Source organism: Protomyctophum bolini (assembly GCF_963924005.1).
Source record: "Protomyctophum bolini genome assembly, chromosome: 14".
NCBI lineage: Eukaryota > Metazoa > Chordata > Actinopteri > Myctophiformes > Myctophidae > Protomyctophum > Protomyctophum bolini.
Genome location: NC_137875.1, coordinates 7906568 through 7931934, shown reverse-complemented (window position 1 = coordinate 7931934; position 25367 = coordinate 7906568). Strand labels below are relative to the sequence as shown.

At 41.6% G+C, this 25367-nt stretch overlaps 1 protein-coding gene across 1 annotated transcript; it reads right to left on the bottom strand.

The window, feature by feature from the left end:
- Positions 1-569: 569 nt before the first annotated feature.
- Positions 570-4532, bottom strand: vsx1 (visual system homeobox 1 homolog, chx10-like; the record flags this gene model as incomplete). The annotated part of the gene is made up of 6 exons (XM_080782132.1): positions 570-862; positions 1720-1915; positions 2522-2645; positions 3027-3102; positions 3642-4001; positions 4424-4532. The coding sequence occupies 6 exons, from the start codon at positions 4530-4532 to the stop codon at positions 570-572; spliced, it is 1158 nt and encodes a 385-aa protein (XP_080638258.1).
- Positions 4533-25367: the final 20835 nt, after the last annotated feature.

Below are 25367 nucleotides of genomic sequence, written 5' to 3'. Positions count from 1 at the left end.
GCCTGAGAAGTTGAAAACCACTGGCTTACTGTATAGCCTACTAGGACTATAACGCAGTGGTTTTCAACTGTATTAAATGTAGTTACAGGTTACCAACTCTCCATCATTTAGCTGGGGACCACCTGGAACCCCCTGAAGGACCACTGGTTGAGAACCACTGTACTAATGTAATAAATCAGACAAAGGAGTAGAAGAACATTAAATAATCTCTTATATTTAAAACAAAACTTATATAAAAGATACTTTCAAATACAATAATTAACAGAAAAAAGACAACTTTATACACTGTACATGATCCATTGGATACAAAATATACAAATGTCTTCAGTCATTCATGAACTGGCCAGATATATGGAGAACCGGGATGACTGGAAGCGACAATTATGTATAATCTTTTACTTCTGTGGGTCCCTGGAACAAGATATCTTGAGGTGGTGGGGAATCCACGGCCAAATACATATAACTTTGGGTGGTCCTTGACATGAAAAAGTTTTGAGAACCACCAACATGAGTTTTTTCCCCCCTCAGAAAACTGTTTCAGAAGACATTTGTAGAATCGACCTCTGGTTTTAACTGTCATCCTCCGAGTCGCTCTCCGGTCCCCTGGACGGTGGCGGTGACGAGGACTTTAGCGAGGTGCTCTTGTTGCCGCTGTCCTGTTTGGACGTGCTGGACAGGTCCATGGCCATGTCCTCTGTGTCCTGAGCGCACCAGTCTCTCACCTCTCTCTGCTCTCCCTTAATGTTAGTATTAGTGTTGGTGGTGTTATTATTATTGTTCTCTTCCTGGTAGGAGTCGGAGTGAGCGGAGTCCGGGCTCCCCGGGGATTTCTTAGACATCTCCAGGGACTTTTTGTGCATTCCTGGAGGAAAAGAAACGCAGGCGGAGAACATCTGTTAATTTAAAATCCTGATCTGTTTCAACGGAAATATGGCAGGTTATCTCGACTCGGTTAATACGATTAAAACACTTTAAGGTTCATTTATCTTGTTAAATGTGTGTTCTGGAACATTATGAGTACATTTTATTTTTGCCTTATTATAGCAGCATAAGTAATAGTACCGGTGATTAAAACTGGAAAAAAAAGGGTAGAGTATGGCCTATTAATAATGGAAAAGAAAATATGTATGGGCCTATATAATATACAAGGCACTTTCGCCTCAGTTAGGCCTAAAAGGCTAAATGAAAGATTTCTGGATCATGACATAGACTCAACTTTATACTCAATACATTTTTTCATTTTTATTTAATCACCTATATGACTGTTTCTCAACGTCCGGTCTGAGGACCACCAGAACCTACAGGTCTTGTTACTGAGTGCGTATAAATTGAACCAACTAGACCTTTAACGGGTCTGGAAGACAGGAACTCTGAGAGTGTACAAATGGACCCTTAACCTGTAAGGCTCTGAGCGTGTAGCCTACAAATAAATGGAACCAAATTGACGCTTATGCAGTAGGTCTCAAGGTCTGTAACTCTGAAAGTGAACAAATGGAAATGGACCCTTATAGGGTCTGTAACTCTGAAAATGTACAAGTACAACCAAATGGACGCTTACAGTTCTATAACTCTGAAAGTGTACAAATGGACCTGTCCCGTACAGGTCTGTAACTCAGAGGTGTGTAGTGTAGCCTACAAATGGGGTCCGTGGGCCTAATGCATATCAAACTGTCTGAAACACTGGCCTGTAAATATAATTGATGAAATAAAGAGAACAACCTGCAGGCGGCTCACCTAGCAGCCAGGGGGCGCAGGAACCCATCATGCCGCTCTTGGCAGAGTTGATGATGGACTCTGGCAGAGGGATGGAGTGTCGGACCATGGCTCCGTACAGGCCGTACTCTGCCATCACGCTGCTCCGGCCCCAGCACTTCTCCCTCTTCCTCCACTTGGCACGCCGGTTCTGGAACCACACCTAAACACACGGAGAGATGTTCATGTTATTATACTTTTTCATATTATGGAACCCACACCTATAACACACGGAGAGTTTGTTTAAGTTTATGTTATACTTTAATATTCTGAAACCACACCCATAGTAGGCATAGAGGCGTTACTATAGTGTTTTGAAATTGGGTTTTCAGCCCTTTTCATATATCAAGACAATGCCCATTATTTATTCGGTGTTTGAGCCACGGACCACCATTAAATGGTGATCCGTGGCTGATGAGATTTATCCTCTTTAGACCCGAAACAAAATATTATTTTGTTGTTTGATATAAGATTTTCTCCAATTTCATGCTCTTGGCAAACGATCAAAATAACAATTTGATAATGTAGAAGACATTATCTAATTGTGTAGACTTCTTGTAAATGAAGTATAGGCAGATGTTTAACAAATACATTAACTCTTGAGAGCGTAAAATGAAACCAAATGGAGGCTCTCGAGAGTTAAAGATCAATAAAGGTCCATTTGGTTCCAAACTCTCCATCATTTCGCTGGGGACCACATGGAACCGGCCCAAGGACCACTGGTGGTCCCTGGACCACTGGTTGAAATCCACTGTCCTACGACTCCTACCTGAATTCTGTCCTCTGGGAGTTCGGTCTTCATGGCCAGCATCTCTCTGGCATAAACATCTGGATAATGAGCTTCATGGAAGGCCTTCTCCAACTCCTCCAGTTGATGAGACGTAAACACTGTCCTGTCAATCATATCATGGCAATATTAATAAATATATATATAGTCCTGTCCTGTCAATCACATCATGTAAGTTTTACATGTTAAGTAAACATGCTGTTTTGGGGCATAAAGCTTGTGGATCTGATATATGTTCAATACTTTAAAAGGAAAATGCAATTTCTTTCATTTAGAAATTTTGCCTTTTAATAAAAAGTTTGTTTTTGAAAAGCTTTTGGAAGGAAAAAATATATACATTATTAACGAAAATTGTAGGAAATGTTTCCGTGATCAATATTGTAAAACAGACAGTGCTGATAGTGCTCCATCCGTATACGATAGTATCTCTTTCTAAAACAAGGCCTAAAATAGTTGATAAATTGATGGAGAAAGTAAGTTTGTTTACCTGTGTCTCCTTTTCTTCCTCTTCTGGGAGTTTGCGGAGCTTTTGGAGTCGTTTCTGTCTGATAGGCACTCTTCATCTGGGGGGAAAAGGCCGATGTGAATACGTTTTTATAATGTCTCGCATTGTTTTTTGTTTACAAAATCCATATAGCCTATATGAAAAATGACATTAGCCTATATGATATAGGTTATTTTTTGCTAATCGAAAATTATGAACAAAAGTGTAACGAATATTTGGGAGGTTTCAAAACTCTGAATTGCTCAAATTTGTATTATTTAAAAGGGAATGAATTGGCCTTTGGTGGATAATTGTTATGCAAACACAATTCACTGTACACATTCCGGTAATAAAATAATGATTATTAACCAATCAAAACCAGTAATAGGCTAATTAGGTAATTTGTTGAAGGACATTAGATTAATTTATGAGTCTCTTTCCGGTGTTTCCCACAAGTGCATGGACAGGGTTTTAGTTTTTGTGAGGTTGGGTTAAGGTTTAGGTTTAGTTTTGTAAAGTTAGGCCTAATATTGGGCGACAGAGCGAGCGAGTCCCAACAAAATACACCATCATAAAAAGTAAAACACGTTGAGGGGGGATCTAATCCGTAGGCCTTACCTGAATAAGGGTCCCGGTGCGGCTCCATGTTCGGGTGCATGTAGTGTCCGTGGCCCTCGGAGCCCCGGCTCTGGAGCAGAGGCAGGTGGTGAGCCCCCGGCAGGAAGCACGGAGCTCCGGGAGGCTGCTGGGCCGCCAGGCTGCACAGGAAGCCCAGGCCGAGCGGCAAGGAGCCGCCGGGGAACGGGAAGCCTCCCAGAGCCGCCGCGGTGCCATGGAGATCCCCACTGCCCGGTCCTCCTAGCCCCACGGAGGTGAAGCCTCCAGGGCCGGGCGGACGGGACTGCAACTCGGACGGTTCCAGGCCCAACAGGTCGGTGATGGCGAAGCCCCCTTTGGCCCTGTAGCCCCCCGTGGTCCCTGTGTGGTGCATGGGTGGACGGAGAGGAGAAGCCACGGTTAGTACAATTACAATATAGGCCTAAATGTAGTCCCCTAATTGGCCCTAATTGTCGTTGAAAAAACAAATATTGCATGCTTGCAAATTTAACTATATTACAACCAAAACTAAGCCCTTGTGTCATTGACAAAAAAGTCATCAAAACGAGAGAGAGAAAAGATGATCTACAAGCTCACAACAGGTTCCAAATCTTACAAGCTTGTAGGTCGCCAATGTACTGAACTTGTTGAATCTCACCCCATATCCCGTTACAAAAAAACTAAAGGAAAAACTCGAATACAATCTAAATCAAATAGTCAAGCCACATTTTCAATAAATAAAATAAATAATAATATAATACATAATGACAAATGTAAAACAAATGTAAAACTTCAATATTAACCTTGGTGCAGCCTGGATTTATCTATGCTGAAGCCAGGAGATAACATCTTGACTTTGGGTTTATCTTCATCTCGGCTCTCCTCCCGTCTCTCTCCTCCAGACACACTCATGGTTTTGGTCCAAAATAAAATATTTGCGTTCTATGCAAAAAAACCATACACCAAAACAACTGTCACGCTGTTTTGTTTTTAATAAATGGAGAAAAGTATATAGGCCTACAAATCCCAATTATTCACGTCCAGTTCGGATGCAGAAAAACCCCTCCTTTCCTACAGTAGGCCTACAGACTAATACAACTATAGCCTACACGAAACAAGTGCTGTCACGAAATTGCTTTGCGCCGTAAAATACACGGAAAAGTACAATTCCAGTTATATTTGCGTCCAGATCTAAGGGAAAAGATAGAAAAATACTGGGGAAATGAATGCGAAGATGTAATGATGATGCTGATGCTGGAGAGAGTGAGATGGCGCGAGGCGGGTCACGCATTTATTTGCGTGAAAGCTCGCGGGGATCACCCTCCTGCGACCAATCAGGGATCAGATGTCAGCGAAATGGGGCGTTTCCCTTTTTCAATAATCCCCCAGGGATTAATTGCCACCAATTTTCCCCCAATTCAATTCAATCCCATTGGGATTTCCACTGCTCGTCTTTATATATACCAGCCGGCTTCCGAAGATTAATTTAGCCTTTCGTCTCACACGAGAGTGCATGTGCATGGAGAAGAAATTACTGGATGTTTGATCTTGTAGATGTAGATCATGCATGCCATTTCTGGCATCTGGCATGCTTTTTAATTTGGACAAGGCCTCTATATTAACAAATAGGCTAATCGAGCCTAAAGCTTTTAAATGTTTTTTTTTTTTTTTTTTTTGTTTGTTTGTTTGTTTGTTTTTTTCATAATGCCCTAGTTTTCTTTTTTAATGATTCTTTAGGCTAAACGATATAGCCCTGTAACTATTATCTTGTTGATGAACAAAATTAAGACATTTTAGTATTACAATTATGTCCAATATTGATTGTTTTATTTCCCCCAAAACAAAACATGCTGTATGCATCTGAATAATTGGCAATCGCCAGTGTGTGTGTAGCTGTCATCAAGATTAAAAGCTGCCTACAGAATTAAAGTTCATTTATAAATAACTACATAAGTTAAAAGTTAATAATGTTTTTAGTTTCATGTCAATTTCATGTTTCTATATGTGTTTCTACTTTGTTTTCAATGTGTTTTGGGGTGATTTATGTTTGTTTGATTGATTGACTAAAGTAACTTTAACCTCTGAGCAGTTGAAGCCTGATCTGCTGATTGAGCAAGGGTGTTTTCGATCACTCATAATTAGCAGAGCAGGGCAGAGCCAGTTCATTCTGATAGAGAGAGCTTCAGCGTGCAACAGCTAAAGTGCATTGCTGCTGCCACATGTAGATCTGCTGTTTTGAGTTCAGTTCATGTTATCAGAGTCATTGTACTGATACTGAAAGATTTCCCCCGTTTTCCCCCCCCAAAGTGGATGCGGCCAATGAGGTATATTTGTTACATTTGTGTTGTTTATTGTAACCTGTATTGTTTATTCATTATTGTTCTCTATGATAATTTTGTACTGAATGTATATTGTCTTTTATGTTTTATTCAGTTCTCACGGCATTTAGCATACGCTAAATAAATGTCTGTACAACAAAGAACGCCTTGTGACGTATCTATCTACCGGAGGGGGCTACAGCAGTGTGTGTGTGTGTGTGTGTGTGTGTGTGTGTGTGTGTGTGCGTGCGTGCGTGTGCGCATGCGGTGTGAAAAAAACAGGTATATTTATTAATATTGCCATGATATGATTGACAGGACAGTGTTTACGTCTCATCAACTGGAGGAGTTGGAGAAGGCCTTCCATGAAGCTCATTATCCAGATGTTTATGCCAGAGAGATGCTGGCCATGAAGACCGAACTCCCGGAGGACAGAATACAGGTAGGACAGTGGATTTCAACCAGTGGTCCGTGCGGGGACCACCAGTGGTCCTTGGGCCGGTTCCAGGTGGTCCCCAGCTGGTGGCCAGCTTGTATAGGATCTGGCATGTAACCAAAAATATCGTGGAAATTATTGGACAATTTTGAATAATATTTGTTTTAACATAAATCGTCTCTTCTGGCTGGCACAACATATTTCATATGGGGTCTGCGGCCAAATACATCAATTTGGGAAAGCTTGACACATGCCTTAAATCAATGTTTCTCAAACCTTTTCATGTCAAGGATCCCCAAATAAAATTTACATTTTTTTCAAGATTATTGTCAAATAGCCTATAGGCCTATAGGCCACGCGGGTTACTATTTTCAATTCACTTTTAGGCATTCAGCAGATGCTTTTAATCCAGAGCGATTTACAGTAAGAAGGAGTATAGAACAACACATGCGCTAATACATCAAATGGAAATAGTCAGTTCAACATATTTATGATATACTTTTACTTTAAAGCCGAAGATTTAAACTCCCAAACCTTTCCATGTCAAGGACCCCCAGAGATATGCCAGGGAACCCCCATAAGAAGCTTTTTACGGCTCTAGCAGTGATTCTCAACCCGTTTAATTTCAAGGACCCCCAGTTTGACCTGCATATTAGTCTACAGACTCCCATTTTATGGCATTTCTCATGGGACCCCAATTTATATTGTAAAATCACAGAACCAAGGACCCATTTGGTTCCAAGCTATCATTTAGCTGGGGACCCACTGGAACTCCCTCAAGGACCCCTGGGGGTCCCCGAACGCCACTTTGGAAACCACTGCTCTACGAGAAGTGCTCACACCCACTGCAGAGATATCCTAAGATTTAAATTAAAAAATAGCAGATCTACAAGCGTGTCAATTACACACCTGATGAATTAAGTCTTGAATTCAGGGAGATTTTTTTGTCACATTCCTAAACCAATACATAATTTGATTCTAAAACAGAGATGGTTTAGGAATGTGACAAAAAAATCTCCTTAATTCATCGAGTGTGTAATTGATAGAAAATAACTGAGACAGAGAGGGGAGAGGGGGGGGGGGGGGGGGGGGCAGGGAGAGAAGGAAAAACACTATTTTAAGAGGGCAGATTACCAGAAGCCTAGTTTCATATAGTGTCATCAGACCCCGAGGATTATGTGGATTTAAACTAATCAGTAAATGTTTCTCTTTACTCATTATTATCTTTATCTCTCTCTCTCTTTCTCTCTCCAGAGAAGGGGGGGGGGGATGTCAATCAGCTGTCAAGATCATTAATCTTTTAAAAGACCTTAATATAGGCCTATCATATTAAAAAAAAATCTCTATTTGCTCTAATTTTCTGCACGGGCACATGGACGTTGTTAATAGCTGTCACGTGTGACGTGTCCCTTGAACGGGATTAGATAAATATTAGATTAGATCAGTAAATATTCAAAAGTACAAATTACATTTTATCTTTTAACATCACCGTGCTGCTGTTATGATGAATTGAAAACGATGGACCCTCTTGTGAACAAATGTAATGCTTTATGGTTTCGTCCACTCACATTTAACAGTTTTTGTATTGCGGTGTGCTTGAAATGTATACTGCAATTCTGCAAACTGTTAATAAATACAACCATTCAATTGCTGTATTGAAAATGTTTAAAAATAGTGAAAATAAAATGTAAAAATTGTGAAAATAAAAATTCTAAACTAGAGAAAATGCTGATTGTTGTGAGCTGTATGTATATACAGAAGTAGGCTACATACTGTAGTGAATTAAATGCAGTTACTGTCCATGCACCACTGTAACTAATCATTTGAAAATCAATTTTACCAACTGTCAGATTAAACACTTCTGAGTTAAAAGAGATTGAGATTAACATTTAACTGTCATTTTCTTCCAATTCAATTTAGAGAGGATTTCGTCTTTTTTTCCCCCCACACTTTTCTTTCTTGTCCTGTGAATTGTAAATGTGATTTGATTGACTGATGCTGTGTTAACCAATTAAAAACCGCAGTAAGTGATTTTTTTTTTTAAATTTTCATTAATTAATTTATTGTTATTTTTTTATGGACATTTGCCTTTTATTTTCACTGCAGTATAATGCAAACAAAATTATAAAATGAAAATAAACGAAAGACACAAAGAGCTACAGTATCTACTTACATTTCAGTCCATATTTGTCAGTCAGTGGTGGAAAAAGTACTCACATATTTAACTTGTAATAATTGTGAGTTTATAGATTGTCTATTTTGAAATGGCTGAAATATTCTGTATGCAGGGATGAAGTGGGCATTGTATGTGTTGTAATAATAATAATAATATTCTAAATCTAAAAAGTAACTATAGTAACTAAAGTTTTCAAATAAATGTAGTGGAGTAAAAGTACAATATTTGGATCCGAGATGTAGTGGAGTAAAAGTATATGGAAATTGGAAATACTCATTAAAGTAAAAATTCAAAATTGTACTTAAGTACAGTAAATAAATGTACTTAATTACTTTCCACCACTGCTGTCAGTCCAGATGTCCTCCGCTCTCCAGTAACTACCCGTACAGAGTGGTAATCACACACACACACACACACACACACACACACACACGGTTGCACGCCCTAGTAATTCCGTCCTACTTATTAGTGTAGAGTTGATCCACAAAGTCAAAGACATCCACTGACAACGGACACTCATTCTACAATTAAAGCCATCGTTATCAGCTCTATAAGACCTCAGTGGAAATAACAACAATCACATTTCTACAAGCTGTGAGTCCAACAGATGCACCAACAGGAGATAGTACGCCGTCACAGAGAGAAGCTGCTGTGAACACCACAGCAAACATTTAACCATGCAGACCTATAAACCCTAGCTCTCTCAGTCCTTTCCTCATCTTTTTTGCACATTCTGTTGGTGGTGGATTTTAAGTATACTGAAGAAACAAGTGCAAGCAGGTTGGAACAGGTGGAGGAAAGTGTCAGGTCAGATGTGTGATAGGAAAGAATCAGCAAGAATGAAATGGGAAGGTGTCACGGGCCAGGCCAGCCCGTGCCCTATAGACACAATGGTTGAAAGAGTTTTAACAGTTTATTTGTATTTATTGATACTGAAGTTGCATTGTACTGTATGTTTGTCACCTGCGGCCCTGCCTCTCCTCTGCAGTACTGGCACTCCTCTCTAGATTGGAGGGTGCCAAGTACTGTAGAGGAGGGGGGGTGACTGTTCCTGTGTGTATTATGCTTGGTCTTTATGTTAGGCCCTGTGAATGAATTGGGTCTTTGAAATAAGTTTGAGTGTATATTCCTCTAAAGTGTAGTAGTGTGGAAGATTACTCGTAGGCCTTAGTTGGCCGTGTGGTTCAGACAATTGATTGCCACTTGCTGATTAGGGGATGGTTTGCCCCACTTTAGGATTGCTGCAGGTGGAGGCAGTTCAGTATTACCTGAGGCTAGCCTAGGAGAGACATCAGGGAGAGCTGCAAGCCAGGACCTCATTGAAGGTTAAATAGCCTGTAACAGTCGCTCAAGATCTGTTGTGTTTTCTTAAAGTTTAGCCAGCAGGTGTATTTTGTTTCCTATTTATAACTTTTTGTATTGTCACTGCACTTTGGAGGTAAATAAAATGCCTGAAACATACTTGTGGACCTGTCTACTCCCTGGAACCTTTAGCATTATCACAATTGGTGGCAGTGGAAAAAAGAGAGGGACAGACTACAGTGCATCCAAACATCGTCAGCAGCAGCAAGCATGGTCCTCAGAGGAAGAGGGTTGCAACGACCAACAAAGCTGTCCAGTAGTGTGCACCACCTCATCCCGGGGGGCAGCGGTTTCCAACTTGGCCAGGAAGTTCCGGATGGAAAAGGATAGAAGGAGAAGGGAGCAGCAGGAGCGGAAGCTTGGCTTCCTCAAGCACCAGATACAAGACTGTGGTGAGACATGTTGTGTTGCTTTATAGACTCTAGAGACACTGAGGCAGTTAGACAGACAGCTATGTTATATGGTTTAGAGACAGACAGCTATGTATGGTTTGGAGACTAAAATGTTGAGGTTTTTCTCTGAGAGTAACAAGGATGGAAAGAATCAGGAAGAGGACATCTGAGGGACAGCGCATGTCAGATGTTTAGGAGATAAAGCCAGAAAGGCCAGACTGAGATTGTTTGGACATGTACAGAGGAGGGATAGTGAGTAAATGGGTAGAAGGATGCTGAGGTTGGAACTGCCAGGCAGGAGGCCTAGAAGAGGAAGACCAAATATATTTATGGATGTAGTGAAAGAGGACATGAAGTTAGTTGGTGTGAGACAATTAGAGTTCAGGGTGAGATGGAGGCAGATGATTAGCTTTACACAAATTGTTTTCCCACTTTCTTTCTTTTTTCTTTTTATTATTATAATTTTTTTTACAGAAGGCTACTGTGTTTTCTCTTTTTTTAAATCAATTCACTTACAAAGATCCTGTATTTTCTTCTGCTGTTTGCATCGCGATACATTTTTTATTATATCGATTTAAGTGGTCACCAATCGATTTGTGGCTGTGCCTATTAACCACATAAACCTGTACTTTGTTGACTATATCCAAATCTCTTAGACCTACGAGCTCACAAAGCATCAACACTTTGCGAGCTAGTAGATATGTGAAGACCAGTTTAATAACCCAAAAGAAAAAAGGTAAATTGACTTATTAGACTCAATATGAATGGCAAACACTGACACGCATGCAGGCAGTATAGTTTAATAAAACAATGATGCAGCTCCAGCGATTGCTGAGGTTTTGCAGATTATAAAGTTTATATTTCTAGATCAAAAGAGCAGCAGTTTTACTACTGTCATAATCTGAAAAGTACATGGCATGCTCATCTATGTGTTTGGATTAGGTTGCGTGCGTGTACTTGTATGAGAATGACTGAAAGTGAAAAGTGTGTGTGTGTGTGTGTGTGTGTGTGTGTGTGTGTGTGTGTGTGTGTGTGTGTGTGTGTGTGTGTGTGTGTGTGTGTGTGTGTGTGTGTGTGTGTGTGTGTGTGTGTGTGTGTGTGTGTGTGTGTGTGTGTGTGTGTGTGTGTGTGTGTGTGTGTGTGTGCATGCGTGTGTGTGTGTGTGCGTGCGTGCGTGCATGTGTGTCCACCCTGTTTATAAACGTATGTTCCGTTTAAATCACAACCTTGATTACATTTATTACACGTGGAAGGGGATTGATTGATTATGTGGCACATCACTTAATCTGTCTTTATTCTTTGCTCCTTTGAGCTCTTCATCCCGGCTCAGAGTTGACCTTTCATCCTGTCTATGTCTTCATTGTTTTATTATGTGTCTGTGTTCTGGTTCAGGAATTAACTGCGTGTGATCTGCAAACACCGTGGCTAGTGTAGAGGACCCTGTACAGTGTACACCTAATTCAACTGATTGAAGTAATCGAGGGAAGGGACATGATGGCATTGATGGGGCTCATGCTGGGTGTTGACCTTGATGCCTGTCGGCCTCCTGGCTGAGCAATCCGCAATAAGACACCATCCATTCCCAAGCTGTGGGCCATGAGGACAGTGCAAGTGGGCAAAATGGGCAAAAACAACAAGCAGGCAGGCAGGCTCTATTGGCTCAATGGTCAGAAATGTCAGCACTTTATTGCGCTGGAAACAGCAGGTTCAAATCCAGCCTGGGTAGGATGAGGAAAGTTACATAAGACCTCAGACACATAATCGCTAATAACTGGACCTGTCGGGGACCATCTTGGTCATCGGCTCTGTAGGCCTATTGGTCTTCTATCTAGTTCTGTAAATTTGTGTGTGTGTGTGTTTCCTGTGTAACTTATTTCCTAGTAATGTTCCTGTGCCTTCCTGTCTGCCCTTGTTTGCTGTTCTGTTACCTGTCTTGTATCATCACCCAGTAATTATTATTGGCCCTAGTCTGAGTCACCTGTGTCCTGTTAGCCTATCATGCGATGATTGTTGTTGAGTTCACCTGTCTCTAGTTAGTTATTTTTCTATTTATTATACCCCTCTTTTCCAGCACGTCGTTCAATTGTCAGTTGGTACTACTAATTCCATGTTTAGTGAGCTGTACTGTGAAAGTATAGGAACAGGGCAAAGTTACATACTACTGTACGCCTTTAGCCAAGGTCATATATTTGTTGAGCAGTTTAAAATCTTTATTATAACAGACCGTATTCGAGGTCTGATTTGTCAACAGTGTGGTATCGTCACGACAACACACCGTACCTAAACAGCTTACCAATCAATAATCAATAATGGCAATACAGAGTAAGGTGATAGAATAGCTTGGGCTGCCACAAAGCAACGGCACACAAGCACAATTATGCGAATCATTGCCACTCCATGGATCTGGAGTGTTAACTGCAATGGCTTAATAAAGTTACCGGTAGTTAATAATATCATACAGTTATGGTTAGGAATTAGGGGTATAACGATCCATCCATTTGCTACTATTTAGCAAAGACGTTAAATCTGTGTGGATAGTGCAGGTTTTGTAAGGGGAAAATGTATGAATATGGATATAAATAAGTAAGCACTTTGATTCTCTGGCAAATACATAGACATTATATTTGAACATATATGGACAATTTAACCCGCAGCTTGACTAAGTACTTTAATAAGTACTTGGTATTTATTTATTGATTATTGCATTGCAAAACGATTCGATACTGATTATTTGCATTGCACAAATGATATGATATACAGAGATGATGTAATCCAGTATCACTGTCACCTGTCTGGCAGCGCACCCGACCCACGTCCCCAGTCCTACCCAGCCACCAGGCCTACCTCCGGGCCTGGCTCCACGTCCCCAGTCCTACCCAGCCACCAGGCCTACCTCCGGGCCTGGCTCCAGAGGAGGACCTTCGTTAAACGTGTCAGTACTTTTCCATCACTTCTGTGTAGATTATTAACCTGGTAGAATTCAGAAACACTATATACAGTATATCCACAGGTTTGAATTGTATATTGTAAAATTAGAATGGTCAATACGGTTCATAATTGAATTAAACTAATTACTTAACTAATTAATCAATCAATCAACCAATTAATTAACCCATTATGTATCTAATTGTTTAATTAGATCTATCAAACTAATTGTTTAATTATATATTTTGCCTACATGCACGGCTGTTGGAAATAATTGCCTGGGAGGTCACAGTGTAAGCGATAGCAGTAATTGCAGCCGTGTATGATTCTGCTTCCAGACATCATTCTCGCGCCCCAGGACACACACACACACACACACACGCACACCGGCGGGAACAGCTCTCCATTGTTGGTGGTGTTGTTAATTGTTTTGCTGGTCTATTGTTTACCAAAGACAAGGGAACAGGGGGTGTGTGTGTGTGTGGGGAGGGGCTAAGGGGGCTGTTGACAACAATAGTCTCGCCACGCGCCATGCCTCCTGCACAGAAAGGGTCCTAGTTAGGCTAAGTAATTATTCAAAAATGCACATTTATGCAAATAGGCTCCCCTTCTCTTATATAGATTAACCTAATTCAGTGATGTAAACAACTCGGTGTCTGCCTGGGATTAAAGAGAAGAGACTGAAAGTCTGGAGTATGTGTACTGTCTCTTATTGACCCCCCGTGTCTCTCTCTCACACACGCGCGCGCACACGTACACGTGCACACACGCACACACACGTGCACACTTGCACACACGCCACCTCATTTGCATGTCTGTAATCTCGGCCCTTAAAGTGATGCCAAGCCCCAGACATTATTAATAATAAATCTGCCCCCAAAAAAGAATACCCAGGCAGGCACTTGGTGGGAGGAGACTGCGTACTGTCTGGTAGCATTAACGCTAATGGCTAATGATTAAATACGTTAATGCCGAGCTGATGGCGTCTGGGACACGATTTCCTTAAACGTATACACCAACCGTCGGCGTGACACACTTAAACAAACGGTGTCACCCCCATAATTGCAACGCGTGCCACCCGCGCGACCATATAATCTAGCATGCATTATTAGGAGCATTATGCTAATTTACAAGCGCTAACCACCGGTTAATTAATTGCTATACACATTATTCTTTTCTTTTGTTTAGTTTTTTATAGGAGTGGCCGGGGGGGCACTTCTGTGTGCCATGGGGCGAATCTGTTTTCAGATTTTAATCACTTAGTTTAAACCAGGCGGCGTCCCATTTTTGGGGCATGTCTCAAATATGCACCCGCTATTTGAGCTATAGTTCCAGGAGAAACAAGGTTTTAAGTATGAAATAGGGCTTAATTAAGTGGTTAATTAAGCACTTTTCATAGTTCCGTGCTGATGCGTCAGCGAGCGCACGGAAACTGTGAATGTTTGGACAAATATAAGGAAAGAAAACGAGCAGAAACCCAAAGGACGTATCATGTCATCATAATTGTTTGCGTATAGGCTACATCCATGTGCCCGTTGTGGAAACCAGTCCAGGAGTCAGATGTCACTGATCTCTTAGGAGGAGGCGACAGACACTTTCACAGACCAATATCTGTGACCTTTTGATCCCCCCCCCACACACACACACACACACACACACATACACACACACCCCACGCCCCCACCCACCCCCTAGACCCCAGTAGCTGACCCTGCATTGGCACTGTGTGAGGCGTGTACTTAACCCTAATCCTAACCACCACTACCCCACCCCTATTAGTGGTCTCGCTCTATAAGAGAGAGAGAGAGAGAGCACCCGCTCATGCTGTCTCTAGTGCTGTCGTACTCGCGGTCAAAGGATCAACCAAAAGGCAGTGGTGATGGAAAAAGTACTCACATTTTTCACTTCATTAGAATGTCCCTCTAATCTGTGAGGGGGGCCGTGATTTTCCATTACTTTTTTCACTTATATTCATTACATATATTTTGTTTGTTTATGTTTATTTGAAAGTGAAACATCCCTTTAACCAACAAATTCCTATAAGGCTATATTATTTGAATAACAATTTTGCCATTCAAGGACAGCGCTGGCTGTACATATACAAATTATATTATTCTCCTCCAAACATCGGAGCATGTCCAGTCCAGTTGTTTCATAATGCCTTCACCCAGAAGCTTCATTCAAAAACATTTAACCACTTAAACCCTATTGTACTATAGTTCAGGGGTTCTCAATGTTTTTGGCTGGGAAATGCTATGGCCGTGTCTCGCGACCCCTCCCCCTCCCCACACAAATTAGAAAATACATAAAAAACCAGTAAGACTCCCCGGGGCCGAGAAGCGACCTCACCCTAAAAGGCGAGGTCGCGTGCACGCATCCGCCTGGGTGATGTAAACTCTTCATTTCCATTTCAGTTGCAATATATATATATATATATATATATATATATATATAAATAATAATCTGGGGGGACCCTCAGGTTGAGAACCCCTGCTATAGTTGACCGGAGTCCCCCGGGGTCTGGACTAGGCCCCCTCCTTTTCCTTTAAATCTTAGCTTAAAAATGTCCAGATTTTTGGCTAAATGTTGCCCCCAGAATAGGGATTCTGGGGGCAACATTTTAGAAGATTGAATTTTTTTTCCTCTATTATGGGGTCTCTGACACAGAATCGTGTCAGTGGCCAAACATTTGTATCAATTTGGGGGTAGTTGACATGAAAATGTTTGAGAACCACTGCTCTGCAGTACAGATTGGTTAAAGTAACCTTTTATTTATTAAAATAAGTCCTAAATTTCAGCTTTAAGTGGTCGGCAACACAAAGAGAAAGTGACAAAGGAGCAACCTTTAAGAGTATTAGATGAAACAAGTTGAATCCACTGAGAAACAACTGTAATATTAAAGGATGGATTATTGTTAAAGAGGTACCAACAGTTCATAATAATTTTGTCTGTCTGTCTGTCTGTAATGGTGACTGACATGTTGAAAGCATAAGACTCAGTGGTTCACTAGTATCAACAGATTGGTTCACTATGACATCATTAAGACTGGTTCACTATGACATCATTAGTCAAGAATGACATTATCAATATATGAAGTCATCAATATGACATCAGGGATGCACTGTGAAGTCCCACTGTAAATAAATTATTGAATCTTGAAATTGAATCAATGGACAGAGTTTGTCTTCAGTTCAATGTTTGTTTTGTAAACGCCATTGACAATGAAGGGAAAATGTCGTCAAATGATCACTTTATCACTGAGGATTTTGTAGTGTATATTGGGGGTCCTGCAGATGGAAATCATATCAAACTGTTGGTCCTGGCCTGGGCAGGGCTGATGTTTTAGAAATTACAAACAAAAATCATCCTTATTCTCTGGATGTCAGAAAACCCACAGCTCAGAATAGACACCCCCCCCCCCCCTTCCCCCCTTCACATTCACTGCTTATGTACTGTAGGGTCTCCAATCCCAAGTTAACTGGGATTATCCGCCTTGCATGGGGAGGGGGGGGAAAAGGCATTAAGAGAAGGATAACCTCCGCTTTGGAATGAGTTAATCTAGCCGTGGTAATGAGTCTTGTACAGGGATTGCTTAAATTAAAAGCAAAAATATCAACAGTTATTGCGGTGGTGGAGAGAGGAGGGTAATGCATTAACTAAGTGATTTGATTTGATTCTCGGCTGGTCGTTGTGGTATAATCATGTATAATGCAAGTGAAAAAAACAATACAATTAACAGGTTATCAGGAAATTAAGGCAAATGGACACGGCCTGGAAGGAGGAATTGAGGAGCTTATAGCGCGGGCGAAACTAATTTAGGACGTAGGGAAGTTAGCGTGCATGAGGTCACGGGCCAGAAGCTCTTAATTTCGCTCCATGACTGCAAAAGAGTTCATTTTAGATCAGTGGTTTACAACGCTTTTCATGTCAAGGTCCATAATGTAGTCTGCATCTGAGCCACGGACAATGCACCATTTGATGAAATTTAGCATCTCAGACATGCTGTATTGATGTGGTACCATAGGAGAGAAACAGGCCAATGTTGTTCAAAATAACAATTCTCTAATTATATTGACTTCTTGTAAATAGTAATGCAGATGTTTAACAATTTAACTCTTGAGAGTGTAAAACATAAATACACTCTCAAGAGTTAAAGATCTATAAGTGTCCATTTGGTTACCAACTCTCCATCATTTAGCTGGGGAGTCGGGGCCCCCATGGAACCTCCTCAAGGACTACTGGTGGTTCCCGGACCACTGTTTGAGAACCACTCATTTAGACCAGTGGTTCTCAAAGTGAAGATGCCCTTGACGTGTTAGGGGGTCGCCGGGTAAATTATCTCATACATTTGAACCCCTTTCTCCATACTTTCTATACCGTTGCTATTCAAAACTAGCAGATCTACAAGCTCACAGACAGCTCACATATCGGTCTATCTATTATAGCATGTTGTGAGCTTGCAGATCAGCTATTTTCACCTCACGAACACTGTTGCACGAGGATCTGAAGTATAAAATCAGGCCTGTGTGTGTGTGTGTGTGTGTGTGTGTGTGTGTGTGTGTGTGTGTGTGTGTGTGTGTTTGATCATCAGTGCAATACTAGTGTTAAACCAATGGATGCATGTTGTTCATACATCACTGAAGTATTGTGTGCTGGGAATTAGATTATGATAAAACCCTGCAGTTAATCTATAAAAAAACGAACTTACTGAGTCCATTAATGCATTAAAAAGTGAAGGCTAAGTCATTTTGTGGACAAAGTTACCCAGCGGTCAACATGGAAACAGATTTGGGGTTAAGCACACACATGCACGCACGCACGCGCGTGTGCGCACACACACACACACACACACACACACACACACACACACACACACAGGTAGTTTCTGTGTGGGAACTGGGAAGTGAATGTGATATTGTTTATTGATGTTTGTGGTGTCTTATAATAAAGGATTGTGTGTGTGTGTGTGTGTGTGTGTGTGTGTGTGTGTGTGTGTGTGTGTGTGTGTGTGTGTGTGTGTGTGTGTGTGTGTTGTTTGACAAATCGCACACAGGGGTGGCAATGGCTCAGGAGGTAGAGAGCGGCCACCTGTTCGATCCTGGAACAGGTGTCCTTGAACAAGACTCGGAACCCCTAATTGCTCCAAGATGTGCAGGTTGGTGCCTTGCATGGTGTCCTTCGCCATTGGTGTATGAATGTATGTGTGAATGGGTGAATGTAATGCACAATCATTGCAATCATAATATATAAATGCACCATTTACCAGACAGACACAGGAAAGCTGGTAACTTCCTCCTTTGTCCAACCCTGATAACTCTATTCTCCTGCACCTGTGCGTGTCAGAGTGCCCTGGATGTCAGATTAAACCTTCCGTCGTCTATTTTTTTCCCCTCTCAGTTGATTCAATTTATTTTAAACAATGCTTCAGATTAGCCCAGAGCATCAGGGTGCATGAAGTCAAGGAAATTGCATTAAATTATCCCATTAATATTATTATATGTCGTGCTGCGCGAGGCGAGGCCTCTGGAAACATTATCATACAATGAAACAAAGTGGTTTTATTCACTCATCCCCTTTAGAGGAGCCGTGCTAGTAAATGAAAATTGGATTGGCTATAATGCAGTCCCAACAAAATGAAAAAGTGGAGGGTGTGCAGACTGGGCATGACATCACAGCTCAGAGGAGACGAGGACAGGCCTTACAATACCTTTCCTTAAATCACATTCAAACCGGGTGTGTCCCTATATTGGGCATGGTGTCATTGTAGGCGAAGATTTTCAAAAATGTTTGAAATTAAAAAGAAATATTTAAAAAAAGGATTTTCAAAAATGTTCAAATTATTTGACAAATTTAGAAAATGTTAAAAATGCTAGTAGATCGGCTATTTTGGGGCACGACACTAGCATATGAGGAAGTATAAAACTATAAAATAGACCTTAAGTAATTTTAAGTGCTGCTAATCTGCAGTGTTTGTTTAGTAATCTCACCAACTCTTGAGTTAACGGAAAATACATTTTCAGGTCAGGAATCAGGACACCAATGCAGGGCTGGACTGGGTCATTTTCGCGTGGATTTGGCCCAGACCGGCCCACCACAACCAGCGCGCAGATAGCAGAAACTCTACCGCCCGCTCCGTCGAGGCACACACAAACAAACAAGCCCTAATACCACCACTTTTACAGAACAACATGAATGATACAAACCAACAGACAACTACAAAACGCTTTGTAGAGGGTTTATTTGTCACTCACTGATACAGGTACAGTGAAATTATCATGATGGCACTGGCAGAATGGCAGCACGCCCGGACCTTTCCTGGTGGCCTGCCGCCTATTGGCCTGCCTGCCTGTCAAAAATAATTGTAATCATGGCGGCCCCCTACGGTCGCGGCCCACCGGGAATATGCCCGGTATGACCTGTGGCCAGTCCAGCCCTGCACCAATGTCATCCAATCAGGAGAGAGAACTCATACAGGATAAAAGATAAACATATACATGTACCGTATATACTACTAATTCTGTACTTGTTCTGCTCTTATCGGCATACATGGTTTCTTCATCATTACTGGTGCTATTACAAATGAATTGAATTGAATCCACTGTCCACATGTAGAAATGTGCCTTAGGAAACCAAGAATAACCTCAAAGTCAAGCCTCTCACTAGTTGGAGCCATATATCTGAGCCATGCATGGGATTCCATAAGAGGGATTATTTGGGAATAATTTGAAGGATTTATGGAGGGGATATAATTCAATGTAAAGTATATTAGAATAATGATTAATTGAAGACGTGACTTTCATCTTGTAAGACGAGGAGGTATACTGTGGCTTGTGCATGGATTAAAAGATGCAGCGTTGGTCGAACATCTGGATTGAGCAGATTGGACAAAATTACATTTTATTCATTCAAATAAGTGACATATAGTGCTGCTATTTTCGGTTTTTTTATTTGAAAATGTCCCCCCCCCCCCCCCCCCCCCACAAAAAAGAACATCTTTCTCACACACACACACACACACACACACACACACACACACACACACACACACAGGCCCCCTGTAGCTACTCTGAGGACCCCTCATGGTAGCTACATGGAGCGGTGGACGGCAGTGGCTCAGGGGGTAGAGTTGCTCCCGGTGAGCAGCCAGGTGACTCTCATGGCTTCCTCTGCCTTCGGTTCGGTATATTATGAATGTGTGTGTGGGTGAATGGGTAAATGTGCATTCCAATCTTGATGCCTTAATTAAAAGTACTTTGAACTTGACTTGTTGTTGAAATGTACTATACAAATACACTGGTTATTCTGGATTCTGGAAGGGGAGAGAAAAAGTCCCTTGTTTTCTGCTCAGAATCTGTCTTGAGAGACCAGCTGGTTAACAATCAGAACCAACTGAAACATCCCAGATACAATAAACATAGGTCTAAACATCTGTCTCGTGATGAAGTGATTTATGCTTTTACATAATAATATCAACATGTAGAGCACTCCTATACTGTAAGTGTCCATGAGGCTCAATCACGCATTCGATTCAAGGAATCGTCTATAGGTGGAAGTAAACCGCAAACACATCAGATTTAATGCCAAAACAAATGCAATCCCTCCTCATTGTATATAAGTGGGGTAATGATAATATTTACAATGACAAACAAAACCAATAAGCCAAAGTGACAGACAGCGTTCCATCCAATCTAACAAACAATGTACCAATAAATAGCAAATTGAAAAGAAATAATGATTAATCTTATTGGATTATTTAAAGATTACCCTCGACATGATTGAGAGCAGAAATGAAATTATAATGTGTGTTGAATGGGATTTTCCGGGAGAATTACTGTTCTAGTAGCTAAGTGAAAGGGGGAAAATGCTACAATGACCAATTCTCTTAAAGTTGATTAAAAACCCCATCTCATCTCCTCAGGTTATATGTATTTAGATTAACAAACACGATCTGGATTAGACTGCATTAAAGGGAGGGGGGGGGGGATTGAGCAGGTTCTTATTATTTCTCCCGTGGTTGGGTTGAACCCTGCATGAGCTTAACCCTGGTTAACTGTTTAGCATTCTAAACAAGCCATTAGTGGAAGAGAAATTATCAAATAATAGGAGGACATCTGGGACAAAGGGACTATTTTAGCTGGTGTTGTTTGGAGCGAAAAAACAACAAAAACAGTGTGTGAAGCTGAAGCATGACGTTTGATTGTTCAAACGTTAACAAAAAGGTTCACTTTGCTGGGAAAAACTTCTTAGAACAATAGTGTGTTGCCTATAGCAACCACACTAATTAATCAGATCAGTCGAGCTGATTGGCAGAGTCCCTTTAAAATGACTCCTCCTAGCTCTTCCTCTGTTAAGGTCACCCATCACCACCTCCCTGACAGACACCGCCCAAGCAGAAGGCACCACCAGGACGGCCCTATCTACGGGGAGGACCCCGGACGGAGCCCCCTGCCATCCATCAGGCTGCTCTGAGGCCACAGAGATCCGACTGCTCCGATGGGGCCTGCGCCAAAGAAACATCACATATGTAATATATGCATTATATTAATCTAATTGCTTGTAAACTTTACTTGTATTAAATCAAAATATCACTGCATTAATTTGAGTGTTGAACACATGAAATAATAATGGACCTTAATATGAAAATGGTTGGAAAAATACTGATCATAGGAAGATATAGGAATATAGGGACCTCCCAGATTCCAATCTAACACACCAGTAAATAACGATACATTCTCTTCCTCTGCCAGCCATGTTGGTGTGTTTTTTAATGCCAGAGTCAGTCTGCTTTTGACAGAAGTCTATTATGAACCTTTTATAAAGCTAAATAGTTGATAACCTCATTGCATGGTATTATTATAATCCTCCGAAGAAATACACACAGATGTGCTCTCTCTATCTCTCTCTCTCTCTCTCTCTCTCTCTGGCTGGATGATCAATTAGTGAGTTTTGCTCTTACAAGAAAAGTGATTTGCCCAAATTCTTGGAACCAAAGTTCAGTACATATAGGATTCACAAGTTTCTGATGAATATCTCTTACAGCAAAGCAGACAAGTCTCCATCTATCTCTCTCTCTCTCTCTCTCTGATCTCTCTCCATCACTCTCCCTTCGCTTAACAACTTAGTTGGATTAGCGGCAGCGGCGTAAAGTGCCTCTAGTCTCGGCGACGTGACGTCGTAATTGTTCTAAATGTCATTTTGTATGTAAATCTCCCTGACGATTACCGTCCACTCAGCAACGTGGCCCCTAGGCCTCTGTTGTCACCATCATTATGATGAAAATGTTGTGCCACCGAGTTCCAAAGATTACAGAACCATTAAGCACGTACGGCCCGACCCATTAAATGATAAAAAGCTATTAGGAGCTTATAGAATAAATTACATATATGGACCACGGAGTGATGAGGCTTTCTCCCCTGCGTTAACAAGAGCGTGATTTAAAGCACTACAATGCATAAAGGATTAAAGGTTATATGTTTTTGGAAAGGTTACGATATCTGTATAAATGTAGGGATTTGCCCATAGGCCGAAAATATCAGATCTACATCCTCACAACACGATGCCACGTGTTGTGTTAATGCGAGCTTGTAGATCTGTTATTTTCACTCTTTTGTCTGTCTGTCTGTCTGTCCGGAGCCAACTGTTGGACAGATCAGCGCCACATTTCGGGAGCACAACTTGGCAAACCTAAACTTATTTCTTTCACATTTAACTCTTTCACATTTAACCGTGCCCACATTTTGAGTCATATGTCATAGACGTGTGTCGTATCTGTGACATAATGTCAGCATCCTTCCTCCAGCTCCATCTTCAGCATTCTTCTCCCCTCCTCCACAGTCCAAAGCCATCTCAACCTCGCTTACAGGGAGTTAATATATAGGAAGTTAATATAGCATGCCCGCCGATGGAATGGGCCCCTGGAAAAAACAAAGCAGGAGGAGGGGTCCATGGCCAAATCCATATAGATTGTGGGGTCCTTGACATGAAAATGCTACTGTATAAACACTGCGCCGTCCATATGATTTCTGTCTTTCTTTCATGTAGCTGTAGCAGATTGATTGATTGATTGATTTCATTTTGGTGAATGACAAGAGCACAGAGCAACATATATAGGTCAGCATCACCTAGAATGAAAACACAAGAAAGCCTTTTGGTTTGGTGGTGATGGTGATTTCCATTGCGGTCCTCAAAAAGCTAAACGCTGCCATTGATCTGTGGAGGAGGGTGTCTATACCGCCGGTGGTGTGACTGGTGTCTAACCTCAGTGGCATCTTGCTAGCACACGTTTAACAAATTAATTGTGACGGACAATATGCAGGGTCCCAGGGGGGCGGGGCCTCTTTACACTGCGGCTGTTGATGGACATCTGGAGTGAAACGCATACAATAGAGCTACTCGTGTGTGTGTGTGTGTGTGTGTGTGTGTGTGGGGCTATTTGGAACCCCCCCAAAGGAACCATGAAGATCCATCCCTTGACCACATGAGGCCCACTGGTATAGTGGGCTCACTGGAGTGTTTCTGGAGTGTTATGCAGTGAGCCGAATGCTCAATGTCCGTACCCTGACTCTGTTTGACCAGGATGGAAGAGAGCCTTCATTAGTATCATCGGTAACACCTGTGAAGGAAGTCAGGAAGAGGCCCAATTTCTTTCCAATATGGCTGCTGCAATGTGTATATAGAACCTATTTGATATCAACTGGAACAGAGAAAGATAGAGTAATAAGAGGAGGGAGATAAATTAGACGAGAGAGAGAGAGAGAGAGAGAGAGATTTTGATAGATTTTCAAGACAAGAACTCTTTATTAAACCTTTTTTCAGTACATGATAAACATAGATAGATAACAGAGAGAGAGAGAGAGAGAGAGCCAAGCATGCTCCCTTCAACATCAAGTCAATAGTGCAACAGTTTGCATACACGCACACACCCTTCTATTGATCAGTGATAACAGAGAAAGGCATCGGGGGGACGGGGACCTGGTGGTTGGGGGGGCGTTGCATCTGAACCTTGCAGGCTGCAGCCGACATACAACCATATGGTCCTTTTATGGCCTGTCACTCACACACACACACGCACACACACGCACACGCACACACACACACACACACACACACACACACACACACACACACACACGTGCGTGCGTGCGTGTGTATTTATTCCAAAACTATAGGGATGCACCGTTATTGAAATGTTGGCCCATATCCCCACAAAAGGCTTTTACTTCTGCTGTGTGCAAGTATTTACCGCAAGCACTGTCGCTACACATGCATGTGTGTCCGACTGTGTCATTGTTAGGTTTGTTGACTAAAACCTTTTCACATATGAAAACTAAATAAAATCTAAGCTATGATGACTAAAACGAAGATTTGACAATTTTGTCAACAAATTAAAACTATAGACTAAATTGTTACGGGCTAGACATGTCATTTTTTTGTTTGGTTGTGCTCGGATGTTGCACTCTGAAAATAGCAGATCTAGAAGCTTGAGCTTTTAGATCGGCTATTTTCAGCCTGCAACCAAGTATAAAATCTGCCATTAGCCTACGGCGACTACTGTCGACTAAAATCTTATATTTAACCTATAGTCGAATAAAAGTAAAACATTTCATTTGATAAAAATATGACTAAAACTACCGGTAAATGAATTTTTACTCAAAAGACTTATGTTATGACTAAAACCAAATCAAAGTTTGCTGTCAAAATCAGCACTGCAGCCACACATGGTGCATGAGTGCATGTTTGTGCGTGGTGGTGGTGGTGCTCGCTCGGTGGGCCCCCAGAGAGTGTCTGGTCCCCGGGGGCCTCTCCAGATTGGCCCATATATATCAGTACTAATGGTTCTTAATTGAGGTAATGAATAGAAAGGAGCCTCGTTGCCACACGTGGCTAAACTTTAACAGAACCAGGGAGCACAGCACACTGGGGAGACACCAGCTGCTGCCATATTGTCACCAGGGGACAATGAGAATGTAATTGGCTTCTGCTGCCCCGTTGCATGTCAAAAAAATTGGAGGGAAACCTTGAGAAAGGAAGGCGAAACAAAAGCAACAAAAGGTCAGGCTTCTGCCGGTCGAGGGTCTGCTTTGTTAAAGAATGACAGTTATCTGGTCCGTCAAACAAACCGGCCCTCGGTCTGTCTGT